The sequence below is a fragment of the Phasianus colchicus genome, chromosome 2 (genome assembly GCF_987193195.1).
Source record: "Phasianus colchicus chromosome 2, bPhaCol1.hap1.1, whole genome shotgun sequence".
Taxonomy (NCBI): Eukaryota; Metazoa; Chordata; class Aves; order Galliformes; family Phasianidae; genus Phasianus; species Phasianus colchicus.
The window spans coordinates 12,238,360-12,252,341 of NC_143437.1; the positions used below are offsets into that span (position 1 = coordinate 12,238,360).

The 13,982-nt window shown below is 35.4% G+C and overlaps 1 protein-coding gene across 7 annotated transcripts in view; it reads left to right on the forward strand.

Annotated features, from left to right (window-relative positions):
• The window catches only part of CDC42BPA (CDC42 binding protein kinase alpha), a 154,869-nt gene that overhangs the window by 105,290 nt on the left and 35,597 nt on the right, over nt 1-13,982 (forward strand). For all 7 annotated transcript variants that reach the window (XM_090134797.1, XM_090134798.1, XM_090134796.1 and 4 more), the window contains 4 exons: nt 4,289-4,394; nt 4,981-5,129; nt 6,655-6,746; nt 8,852-8,928. In XM_090134797.1, the coding sequence (XP_089990923.1) occupies nt 4,289-4,394; nt 4,981-5,129; nt 6,655-6,746; nt 8,852-8,928 (424 nt within the window). The remainder of the gene's footprint in view (nt 1-4,288; nt 4,395-4,980; nt 5,130-6,654; nt 6,747-8,851; nt 8,929-13,982) is intronic.

The window sequence follows — 13,982 nt, forward strand, 5'->3', positions numbered from 1 at the left end:
AATTAAAAATTTGTTTTAAAAAAGGCAAAGAAAAAATACTACAGGCAGACATTAAGGAGATAGAAAACATGATTTAGTTTCAGTTTTTAATTACCTTATGTATCTTAATTTTCCTTTTGCATTTCTTTCCACCTGTATTGAAATTTTTCAGCATTGTGAGGCAACATAGTTGCTCACATTTCTTTCTTATTGTATTTGGATTTCCCATGTGTTAGCCAGATGATCTGGTAACGCCCCTCTGCTGTCGTTAGGATTCAGCACAGCATACTGAAACTAGGTCCTTTATCTGGGAGCTTTTTTTGCTGTGCAACATGGGCTGCTGTGTAAATTATTATCCATTCTAACGGTAAAGATTTGAAAAGAAAAGTATCTACATTCTTTTTAAACTAATTTAGTCAGTTGCATGTCTGTTTTCTTTGGGAGAACATAGAAATTCAATCCATACCTGACTGCATCTTCAAACTGGAAATAGCATGCCTGGGAGCTAACAAACTACGATAGATCTTCTTCTCCTCACCTAAAAGATTTTCATATAATACTAAATCAAAATATAAATTTTGGGTGCATACTTTAAAACACCTTTAAATTTTTTTTTTGTCCTCTTGTCTAATTTTTCTACCATGATTTGTGAAGGATCGGAGGCAGTATATGCAATTATTTTGGGAAGCAGATTGTTTGGCTCTCTGAGAGTTCAAGGTATTTGCTGTAGCTCTGTTTTAAGTAACACAAGCCTAAGGAGTCCTTCATTTTGAGTGTTTTACCATCTTGCAGATCTCTCTCAGGACACGTGTGGCACTCATGTGGCTCTCTTTGAGTTCACGTTTTGGGCAGTTAAGACTGTTGCTCTTTTCACAACTCCTTGTGGCTTTCTAAATTTTATTTTTTTCAAATTTTGTAACATGGAAGTTATAAAACTGACCTGTCATGTTCCCTTTAGCCTTTCTCTGCATTCTTACTGTGGTCTCTTGCATCTTGTTTATGGAAGATGTGCAAAACTCTTCTTATTTTTGCCATTATTATCCCAAGGCACCATATATATAGCCAACTTCTTAATATAAATACTTCAACCAATATTTAATTGCATATTCTAATGTTGGTAGCAATAGACCTTCACAGACCGTTCAGCTTTAATGGAGCTATTATAATGACATGCTTATATTGGCCAAATCATTCATCATTCCTTGACAACAATAAGAAATGTTGAGGATTTTATAGTTAGCTATAAATTTTCCTATGGGAGATAGGAAAGAAATTAATTGTCTGTGAGGTTAACACAGTCACTTTAAAAGAGAAACTTTTGAATAGCCATGGTGTTCCACTGTATTTCTGATTTATTGCTGAGAGAGATTCATGGAAATCTTGGTAGGGATTCCCAGAGTACTTGTCAAAAATCTGAACTTACCAGCCCTCTCTGGGAGGCTGTAAGCCAATTTTAAAAATCGTAAAGGTAGACAATCCCATAAGTAATACTGTAGAAGCCTCTTTTTCTCTCCACTCATTGAAAATGAATCTTTAACAATGAGTTCAAATTAATAACTTTGTATGTTGAGTATGTATGTAAAAATGAACTAAATCCTACGTAATTTACGCATAGAGTGAGACATTAAGCTTAGATTCAACTGAGGCCAGAAGGTATGGCTATTGTTACAGAGATGATCTGGTGAATATTCTCCTTGTTAACTAGATTTCTTTCTACCAACTGCAGTAGGGTTGATTTTATCTTGATTATTCATTTCATTTTTTTTTAAAGTATCACAAGTACTTTAAAGTTCTTTGAGTTTTGAAATCTGCTTGTTCTCAGAAGAAAGCATACACAAATTGAATACGAGATTTAGAGTAGGATGGGACTTTTGATAGCTATCAAAAAGTTGCAGGAAATTCAGCTGAAAACCTGAGATGCTCCGAGATTCATGGTGTTCAAAGTAGGAATAATCGGAGATTAATCATCTATTAAATAGAAATTATGGAGAGTAATGGGAAACTTCAGTATTTGAGAGCAAAAAAAAAAGTTCTGAAAGTTTAGAGAAATAGGATTGGTTTGTTTGTTTCTTTTAAATAGATTAAGGGAGAAAGAGTTGAGACTTTAAAGATAGTGGTAGAGAGACAGAGAGATTTAAAATCTCTGAGAATCGATGGGAGAACTAAGAGTGATAGCCTTCAGACTTTCCTTGCAGCTTGGTATGTGATCCCAGGGCTTCAAGATTCCTTCTGTATAGCAAATAATAACAATAATAATAACAATAATAATAAAAAAAATCTCTGGTCTCGATTCATTTTGTGTTGTAAAGTATTCTGGATACAGACACAGACGGTCCCACTTTCCTAGTAGCATGACAAATAAACTCCCAGATGTTTGTCAGTGGTTATTTGAAGGTCAACATGATGTTGTCTTCAAGTACATAATGAAATTTTAGTTTTAGTCATTTACTTTCCAACAACAGCACAATAATCACCAGCAAAACAGTAGCAAATCCAAATGCTCTTAAGAAATCAGTATTTGATCAATATGTAAATCATTTTGGAGAAAATGTTGCCATCTAGTGGACAACACCACCATTTCTACTTCCATTTGCACTATTTATTCTCTTTAAAAGAGTAAAGAGTCTGCATAAACATGGCATCGATTTTTGTAATTAAAAAAAACCAAAACAACCTTTCTTTCTAACATGGGAAGTGAATCTTTCTGTTCCCACTTGTACTTTGTTCTTTTTAGTATCCGTTTTGTTGTGTATAAGCTTCTTATGCTGATTCCTGCACCTTTTGCCCACTCTTGTATCATAAATGGTTGGTACAGAACAGGATCTTCTCATCTAGTCATCAAAATGGGTTACATATAGAATGTTAGAAAGTTGATAGTCTGCTTCCATTGAGTCCTCGTATACCTTGGGAAATTGCTAATCCATTCATATCAAAACTATCTCACTGACTTAAATGGAATCAGGAGATGGTTTTTAGTTTAGTTTTGTTATGTTTTTTACTCTCCTCCTTACCCATTGAACTAAATTGTAAGCAAGAGACAAAGAAGATAAAGCTGACAGAATAATTAAGTTCTTAACTTTATCATGTTGGGTGGGAGTTTTGTGGCAAGTAGTCTCTAGCTTCTCTGATTAAAGCATTCTTCCTTATATAAATCTTAAACTGCACACCCAGAAGTCACTACAACCTGTAGATATTTACTTTATAGCTTTTACTATAGTAAAGCTCTTCTGTTCCTCCCAAGCCCATGGCAGGTCAAAGTGAGAGCTCCTCTCTGGCTTGCTATCTGTAGAACTTTGTTGAAGCATTATTTTATTTTCATTAATTAATGGTAGACTTTCATGTTGCACCATTTCCATATTCATTGTGTAAAATCAACAAGAGAAATTTGTATTGCTTTATATGCAATGGGGGGAAATCCCTTTCTGCAGACAGGTCACTAGGAGAAGCTGGAAAAAAGGCAGTGCTGCAGCCATTCTTCAGAAGGGTAGAAAGGATGACCCAGGGAACTACCGTCAGCCTCACCTCTGTGCCAGTGAAGATCATGGAGCTGATCCTCCTGGAAGCTATGCTAAGGCACATGGAAGAGAGAGGAGTGATATGGGATAACCAGCATGGCTTCACCAACAGCAGATCCTGCCTGACTAACCTAGTGTTTTTTTATGAGGGCATAACTGCATTAGTGAGTAAGGGAAGAGCCACTGACGTTGTCTGTCTGGGCTTCAGTAAGGCTTTTGTCCCTCCTTACCCCCTTTTCTCTGGACTGAAAATGTATCAATTTGTTGGGAGGACTGCTCAGTGGACTAGGAACTTGTTGCAACATTGTACCTAGACAGTGGTAGTCTACAAATTAAGGTCTGGATGGAGATCAGTGACAAGTAGTGTCCCTCAGGGTTCAGGGCTGGGACCAATACTCTTTGCTATCTTCATGAAAGACATTGACAGTGGAGTTGAGTGCACCCTCAACAAGTTTTACCAACATTAAGGATGTTTCTTTTCCTGTGTCTTGACTGTTAGCCATGACCTTTCTTTTTTTCCATTCCCAGAGCCTCATACGTGTTGTGTAGGGGCAGTCTGGGGGCAAAAGGGAGGCTCTTCCTTCTGCTCTCAGCAGAGATGAGGATCCACTTTCCCTCATCTTGTATGTCAGTGCAGTTCCTTAGGTTTGGATGCTAGCTTACCTTCCTCTTGCAGGGAATTAAGTTGGGGTTCTTGCTTAGCCTGTGTCAGTACACTAAGAAAAATGAAGAGAATTTTATTTTTTGTTTATATTGTTTAGTTAAAAAATTTTTCTTCTAATGTAATTGTCTAGGGTAAGTGATGAAAAAGATGCTCGAGGTTATCTTCAAGCCTTGGCCTCCAAAATGACAGAAGAACTAGAGGCCCTGAGGAACTCCAGCTTGGGTGCAAGAGCTACAGTAAGATTTATAATTCTGCATATCAGATGTTTGGTTTGTTTAAAAATGGTAATGGTAATTTGATAGCTTCAGCTGCAGTAATAATATTCTTTCTGTAGAGGCTGTGTTAGTCAAAAGTTAAACTTCTCTAGAGCTTTCCTTCTGAATAAGTGACTAGCAAATTTATTATTTATCACATAATACAGTTTTTTTCTACGATATTCTTGAAGTAGCTACTTCCTAATCGTATATTAATCTGTTGAAGGAAATGTATATTTCCATGCTGCACGGAAAGCTTGAAGTCTTTCACTTGTGCCTGTCCTTTATAGTAGTCATTTGAATTGAGACACATCAAAAGTAGAAATTGCAGAGTCTCTTTCCTTTTGAGACTATGACAGCATATGACATTCATCTTGCCTTTTTATTACTTGAGTTTAAGAATCATAAGAATGCTCTCAAGAATTTTTTTGATTACTTTGAAATTAAGGAACTGTTATGTCAAGAACATAGTAGACTAAGAGATATAATTCTTCAAGTTAGTTATATTCCTCCTTTTCTGCCTGCTTTTGCCTTACTCTTCCTTCTCCCTTTAATTATTTTTTACTAGGACATGCCCTGGAAGATGCGCCGTTTTGCAAAGCTAGATATGTCTGCAAGGTTGGAACTACAGTCAGCTCTTGATGCTGAAATCCGAGCCAAACAGGCTATTCAAGATGAGTTGAATAAAGTCAAAGCTTCCTGTATCTCTACAGAGTGGTAAGACTGAATTGTTCTATGGGAAACTTTCTTGGATTCCTACCAGAGCGTGTCAGTGTATCATCATTTAATTTACATTTTCAAAATTAAAATGTATCAGAATTTAATAATGAATGATGCTAGTTTCTTATATCCAAATGTGAAAGAAAAAATGATAACTGTCTTCATAGTGCAAGCAGCTGGATGCTTTCTTTGAAGTTTTGGAATCTTGACGACTTTCAGAGGGTACACTTTGTTTTCAGTAATGTAATGTCTCTTAGTTTAGTAACAAGTTCAAATGTAGAATTTATTCTTATCCATTCTATTGATAGCTATAGCCCTTTTTTGAGGTTTTTTGGTTTTTTTTATTTGTTTGGGTTTTTTTTTGTTTTTTTAATAAAATTTCAAGTAGCAGCTGAATTCTGATGAAAAAGTAGGCATGAATTCCTTTAGCTGTGGTTTCAATTCCTTCTACAAGCATTAACTTTGTTAAGCAAAGAAGCATAGTAGGTGAAGTACAAAATAAGTACTATTTGCATACCTCCTGTCATATGTTGTAATTTGACTTAAGCTAAAGCATTGCAAGTGTTCCATGAGAAGAAAATTGGTCCTGCACTATGATGTAATAGAAGTTACATTTTCAAGTAACAAATCTCACTGAACTGTTGCAGTGCTAGTTCTTTGAGTTTGTGTAGGTTGAAGTAGGTGCTTAAGCTGAAATATGACTTTTGAGCCTTCTTTTAGAGTCTCACACATTCTGTTCCTTCTTTCTCTATGAAAGTACTTTTTACAGGAGCATTTCTGTCATCTAGCAGTGGCTAAACACATAAAAGGGCAATACAAAGCATGGAAACAGCCCCTAGCAGAGAAGGGGTAGGATGTGATGTAAGAATTTCAAATACAAGCAAAATGAAGAATTTTTCTTTAATCATATTTGTGGGGCACATACTTCTTTTGCAGCTTTGGGAAATAGTTTGGACAGAACTGAGGTATCTGTGAAGTGGGAATACCATTTCCACCTTAACTGGGAGGTTTTCCCACCAGATGTCCTAATGATAGGCAACGGTGTAGATCCTCTAAGAATAGGAAAGCCACTGTTTTCTTTGATCAGCAAGGATGAAGAGTGCTGACTCAGAAAGAACTGAAACAGCTAAATGTTGTCCATAATCTATTAATATCACAGGCACTATGAATGAACAAAATAAAAACTCAATTTGTAAGTTTATAAGTACATATGGTGTTTTGGTTTTTTTTTATCCACAGGATAGAGGCTGATACAATTACTCATAAATTAGAGATGTGAGACTACCTAATGGTTAAACGAGGGCAATTAATGATTGTTCTGTTTCTTTAAGACACCTTACTAAAGAGATCCAAACTGGTTTCTGAGTTCATTCTTGCATTTGATGAGATCGTGCAGCTTGCTGAGCATTGATTTTTAACTGAGCAGTAGTCCACATAGCGTGCGAAGATGAACAATGAAAGAGTGATTTATAACACTAGTTCTCAATATTTACAAAAGATTTTTGTTTGTGTTCTTTTGAAGTAAATTGCAAGAATCTGAGAAGAAGAACTTGGAACTGTTGACAGATATTGAAAGACTGAAGAAGGAGACAGAAGAACTTAGATCAGAAAAGGGTATGGCAAGTGATATCCAACTAATTAAGATCATATTTCACATTTGTGGGTACATCTTACCAATTAAGTGTCGTCTTATCTCTAAAATATGATACCAAGAAACTGTGGCATACAAAATATGAGCACAGCTATTGCATGGTGAGATGTACCCACAGTTGAATTTGCTCATATGTACTTGTAACAGCTTTGGTGATACACTTGAACGAGTAAGATATTATCCATGTTGGAGTTGTATTTCTTTTATTTGGCATATGTATGGTGTTTGACTGCCAGAAAACTGCTGAAAGTATGGATTTTTTTGTGATTATTTCCTATCTTTGATGAATGAAAGGTATTTAGACTTCAGCACTAATCACTGTATTTTTCATCTATGAACATTTGAAGCCCATAAGAAGAAAAACAGCTGCAGAGGCACTGTGCAGTTCATTCATTGGTTTCTTCAATGGCTTCATTGATTGGCTTTGTAAACATATAGTGATCAGTGTGGTCATGTTTGCTTTGCTGTGGTTGTAAGAGAATATTCTGGGATTTCTGTTGCATCTGCCTAAGTGTTTTGCATTAGAGAAGAGACTTTTAGTAAGTCTGAAATGAAAAAAATTGATTGAGGTAAGGTTAATGATTTGGCTGATTCTTTACAGTTCTCGTAGTACCTGTAATATTTGTATGTTATGAGTTACATGGGAAGAAGTGATTTTTCAGGCCAAATTGAATTACCAGATTTTTTTGTAGGAAACTGCTTGAACTTGAGTTTCAAAATTCTAGCTACAGTTGCTGCATAGAGATTTCAGATGTCATACTGTCATGACAGCCAATAATGTATTGTAGTTAACAATCATTTCCCATAAATAGATCTCCAAGTGTTGGTTGACTGGTAAAAAGGATATAAACCTATACAAAATATTCAGAAATCACTGGTGCTGATTAGTAATACCACTTAGGGAATTGTTTATTTTTCATCTCGATGTTAGTGCTAATATCAGGATTATACTGCTCAGTGTTTGGAGAGGAACGGGTGACAGCATTTTAACGGAGGCATTAATGTTTTGTCATGTTTAGCTTTTACTTTTAGATTTTTGGACTATCTTAAATATTGTCCATAGTTATTCTGGTTATGAAATCTACTTTCCATGAAACAGTCTGTTAAGAATTTGTAATTAATGTTTTATCTTGTATTTTTTCTAGTCTTACTATCTTATTTTTGTGGAAATGGAGATAAACATTTATTCTTTTCTTTAAAAAAAAAAAAAAAAAAAAGGAGCATTAATTATTATGTTTCCAGAAGTAAATGTGTAAGATTCTATTGTAATTATTCAAATATTTTGATAGAAATATACCTTAATTCAACATCCTTATTATCTTTGGACTTGATTCTCCTTTGTAAGAAGAACTGTATAGTTGTTTCGTTCATTACTGTGTTGAGGATTCAGCTGCAGTCAATATTCTGTGGTAGACTAACTTTCTCGTATGTGTTGATTGATTTCTACCATCCTTTTCTCTTGATAAATGCATTGCCAAAACCAAGGAGGGTGGGGAAAATGATTACAAAAATGATCTATAAAGAAGTAGGTAATCAGAGAATTGTTTTTAGTCTTTTTCTAGGATTTCAGTGTATTTATATAGAAACTGTATTATTTGAAAATACTGTGTATTCCCCAAACAGCATGTTTTGTGTGCTTTTTGTTGAATTACACTGTTTGCTTTTATCTACAATCTTGTCACAGTAGACTGTCCAATATGCAGGCAGAGCAGGGGTGACACCTGTTGTATTAGTAGTTAAACCTGTATGATTCAGTGCGTGTTGGAGATGGCCATAAGTACATTAGAAACTTGTGTATTACACAGAAGGCACATTTAAGTATGTTTTCGTGTTCAGTTCACACCACATGCATCCTTGGAAAAGGTTAATTAAACATTTGTTGCTTGCTTTAGTGGATGTATACCTATTAAAAAAATCTTTTACTATGGAAAACAAACCAAACATGACAATTGCTTTAAAAAAAGGTAGCTGGCTCAGGTGGATTCCCAAATCCTGAATGCAGCAAGGCAAAGGTCCTCCATAAAAAAGTCATTTTTCTGTAGCTTAAAAAACTGCTGCTGTTTTCTAGGTGTAAAGCACCAAGACTCACAGAATTCTTTCTTGGCATTTTTGAATGCACCTACCTCTGCTCTGGATCAATTTGAAGTAAGTGTACAACTGTTCTCTCTCCATTAGTCAATGAAACTTTTTACTATTGCTGTTTTATGCAGAATACATGTGTGCTGAGAGTTTGTTACTGTTTTAATGATATTATCCCATATTTACTTGTATACAACAGTATATGAATATTGCTCATAGTTTGCAATGCTGGCTGTCTTCTCTTGAACACTTAATAATCATAGTGAATTCTCCCTAAGATTCTGAATGCAGAATTTTTCCTAATTTCATAGCAAACACATACAGCAGAGGTGCTCAAATGACTTTGGTACATGTTCAAAATAATGCTAAGTAATGTGAATGCTAGTTTTGTAAACGTGAAAGCATGTAAATAATCCTTGATTGCATTCTGTGAAGTGGTTGATACTGTGTATTTATTAGGTTGTTTTTGTTGTTTGTTCATTTTCATTCACAGATTTCTAAAACTCAGATAATTGCTGTTCATTTCCTCTCCACGGAACTTATATTCCTAAAAAAAATAAATCTGTTTAATTCCTTTGTCACTGTTAGAATAGAGACCTGTTTAGGTGGAAAGCATGGATGTGGAAGATTGAAACAATACTATACATTTCTTATCCTCTATTTTAATCAACAGCCAACAGTGCATCGTTTTTCTTTAAAAAAAAAAAAAAAACCAAAACAAAAACAAAAAAAACCAGCTAGGGTGAAATACTGGTCAAACTAAATTCAGTGGGGGCAACACACCACCTTCGCAGTTACACATTTGTTGTAAAATCTGTGCTTGTTTTTTTCCTGATATATATACAAGATCATATTTCACTACAAAAGACATCCCTGATGTTATTAATCTTCCAAAATTAACTTGCTTTTTATTGTGTGTTCATTATTCCATTGTTGTCTCATGATCCATAATTAATATATTTTTTTCATTTCTTTTTTCAATTATTTCCCTTTTAAGTTACTTATAAAATAAAATTCCTCTTAGAGTGTAGGAATCTTGTTTTATTGAGTCAATGCAAGAAAAACATTTGATTTTATGTGTTGATTATTAATTGTCTATGAAAGGCAATTAATGAAAACTTGGGTAACGTTTTGGCATTTGTCATTTATAGTTGTTTACTTTTGTATTTTTATTTATACTGAAGTTTTCTTCATCCGTCTCTTTTTCTGTCTCTCTCCCTTCCTTTGTTTTTTTCTTTACTGCTGATTTCATTAAAATAGGACTCCTTTTCCTCTTCTTCATCCTCATTGATTGATTTTATGGATGACGTAAGTCTTTGGCTTTCAAACCAGTAAATCCCTCAATCACAGAGATCAGTTGATTGATTTGGAGTATTTGAACAATAATGCAGTCAAATAAAGTGCTCCAAGTGCAGTGGAGAACTATACCTGTAATACTTACACCTGTTCATATAGATAGAATTAAATGGTTTTCTTTATGTGAATAATTCTATATTGGAGAAGGTTGTTTCTAATGGGGTGAAGCTGCTTTGGGGCCTTTACTTTAGAAAATGATTCTAGAATTACTGGCATATTTCTATCACTCAGTTCTATTGGTTCGTGTCACTCCATCTGTCAGTTGTTTCCAAAACTCTTCTGGTCACTTCAATGGAAATGTTTGCTTTTAAGCCTGTATTGCAGGAAGTAATCTTTATTTCGGCTGTGAAGTGACCTTCTTGATTGATTTCTTTTTACTGCCTTTTGAGCTGCTAATTTTTAATCACAAGAGTGTTTAAAAAATTTGTCCTGATTAGCTGCTTGCTAAGGAAATTAAATTAGAAGCTGAAAATTGACTGCATTATATTTCTTCCAGGCTGAAATAATAAGCACATAATTGTAAATGCTCAGAGGCTTTAAATACTCTACATCATTTGTAGAAAACCACTCATTACTATTCTTTGTATACTGTGTATGTACATCTGTGTGTTTTTTTGCAGGTATGTGATATACACATACAAAAACATGTAGCATTTAAAGTACAATAATCATATTGGCATTAAAATGCAGTATAATTTATTTTACTCCAGAAATATTTGTTGTGAATGATGTAACAAAGAAAGTTTTGTATACAGATCTATTCTACTGATTGCATTTCCTTTTACCAATTCTGAAAGAACACTTTTTGTCAAGATATTTTTTTCTGTAAATTATGTACCATAGACAAATTGTGAATGTACATTCTGCAGAGCAGAAGTAGATGATCTTTGTCCTCGTTTTGTATAGAATATAGAAAATCTTGTTTTACTTCTTGGAATTTTATTGCACCAAAAATATTACAGGTATAGTTTCCTGTCTTGTAAAATGTATAATAAATGAATTTTTATGTCCTTTACTGGATTAAGGAAGTGTTCTGTATGTTGCCTAGCATTAGGAGCACTTAGTTTGTGTCAGCAGGCTCTTTCATACAAAGGTACTTCTAAAAGAAGTATCTATTACTCTCCTACAATGACTGATGAAGGCATTGGAGCGCACACTCAGATGAAGTCTTGTTTGGTTCCCAGGTTTTGTTTTTGGAGTAACTCCAGGTATTAATGTGTGTAATGTTGCACCTGGATGACGTAATACATACCAAATCAAACTTCCTGTGCTGTATCTTCAAGCTGAGTCCAACAGCTGTTTTTTTCTCAATTGCTTTGGGCAGGAGTACATTTCTGGATTGCAGTGGTGAGGGGCTAACCTCGCTAACAGAGAGGCAGAATGCTTTCTCACAAATCTGCTAAAACTCCAGACCTAGAGAGTTGACTGTTCAAAGATGAGAAAAGTGCTTTGCAGACAAGTACAATGCCTGTTGAGTTACTTTTCTTTTTTGAAAGAGAAATGTCTGTTGACCTTATTAGTAGTTGAAAGTGGTGTTGTTATGTTCTTAATACCTAGCTTCAATTGTCATGATGAATGGTTTGTATGTTTCAGCTAATTAAGTAGGTTAAATATCCATATATTTAGCTGAACTTAAAATGAGGGGCTCCTCCTCTCTCTGTCTGCATCACTCTTCAGGACTCTCTTCCTCTCCCCCCAGAATGAAAGAAAAGAAAAGCAGCGTATTTGCTGGATATGACCTCCATTCCCTTTTTGGTGTCTCTTTTTGACAGTAGTTACCTTGAATGGCAGTGTTTCCTGGAGCATCTCAAGGAGAGCTAAACCTATGCTCAGTCATACCTGAGAAGTGGATGGCTTCCTTAAATTAAGTCCAGGGAAGTATTACAAGCCCTTAGGTTAGACTCAATATGGGATGGTTTTCAGGAAAGCCTCCTCTGTTTTCAGGATCCCAAAGTAAATATTAACAATGGCCTGTAATATTTCTCCACCGCCTGTGCTTCATTACAAAATGACAGGTTGTAAGCAGTGCTGATTTTGACTTGCTGGTTATATTTGATATCCATTAGGTGGGTAACGTATTCTGTGTCTGCCATCCAGTAGTTGTTTATCCGCTGAGAATGACTGCAGTAAATGCTAATTGTGTCAGTGAGGAAAACAATAGCTGTGTGTTTCCTCTAGAGAGAATTAAAAAATAGATATCTCACTGTCTGTAGCCTGCAGCTGCCGAGCAAGAAAACGAGTAGCTCAGTATTCTGAGTAACAGTCACTGCTGCTTCCAGCTGTTCCTCCTTAAATCGTCAGTACTTGGTCAGACCTACAGAAGTAGTGCTGAAATCTTCATGGTTGCGGAAGCTAATGTGTCCAGAAATGATCCTTGTTTCTGCAGTGTGCATGGGAGAGTGTGAAGAGGAGTAGGAATAGGTTTTGCTGTCTGTGGTTTCAGATTTTGGTGGGAGGGCAGTCACTCTGCTGTACTTTCTTCTAAATCTTCACCTTTGTTGCCTTGTGTATCGCAGGCTGTTGGTAGTGTCATGTAGGTCTGAAGTCTGCTGTGTTCCCTGGCAGTGTCTGATAATGGCACTGCTGAGCAGTGGGTTTTGAGCTTGTTTTATTTTTTATAAAGGTGATTTTGTGTATCTCACCAGGTAATGGAAGCAATCAAGTTGTTCTGTTTAAAGTTGAGTCAGTGATTATTTAGTAACAGTAAAATGGAATTCCATTTACCCTTGACAATGGGTAAATTTTTCACTTGCTGTAAAAGATTATATTTTTTTCCTGTTGTAACACATTATGAATTAAAAATAGCTTTCTTAAATCTTCCTGTGGGTTTTGGTTAAACTAAACAAATCTTAGCTTTGTAAATAACAGCAGAATAAGTCATGTTCTCAATTTTCATTTTTAAATAGTCCAGTAGAGTGCTCTTACTGTACCTGCACATTCATAATTAAGTTTAGAATAATCCTTAATGATACTTTAAATTGGATATATTGCACCTCCAAGGGATTGCCTTATTCATCTTGTTCAGAACACAGAGATATACTGACTGCAAATTGTGCTTCTTTGGTGTAACGTAGCCTACAGTTTCACTGTTACTGTCCTGTGTAAAGATGCAAACTTTAAAATTACTTTTCCTTTTTGTAATGTTTCTTTCCTCTTGTTGCCCCAGCATACTGTTTTGAAAATACTTTTAAAAATGAATATGTCTGTGTGTGTCTGAAAACTACATCTGCAAACATAGAGCAATGAATACTGAGCTGATTTCCGTGTCACTGTTTGGTTTTGTAACATATTCTCCTCCTTTCTTTGTTAAAGCGCTCTCCTTCCTGTATTCCAGCTAACAAAGGCAGACGTGTAAGAGGCTGTCTTACTCTATGTGGCCCTTTATTTTTGCCTGTCATGTACATGCCTTCGTTTAATGTATGGATCGTCTGCATGTCTTGTGCTGCTGCTGCTCGTTGCTGCTGCTGCTGCTCCTGCTGTGCTTTTTGTTGTTTTACAGCCCTGGACTAAAAGCTTTTGGATGATTTTATTTGGTAATACTTCCATGAGTGAAATATCATTGTAGCTTTGTCTACTTTTTCATCTCAATGTGGAAGTTCATTGTGAGAGCTGTTCAGGTTGCTGCAGGATGAGAGATGTCAAATAAGCAGGATGAGAATATGCCAAATGAGGACCTGTTTGAAGAGGGTGTGTGTAGGATTATAGGAATTTCTTATAGAAGATAAATTTTGGCATTCAGGAGGCCTATCATAGCAAGTGATTGA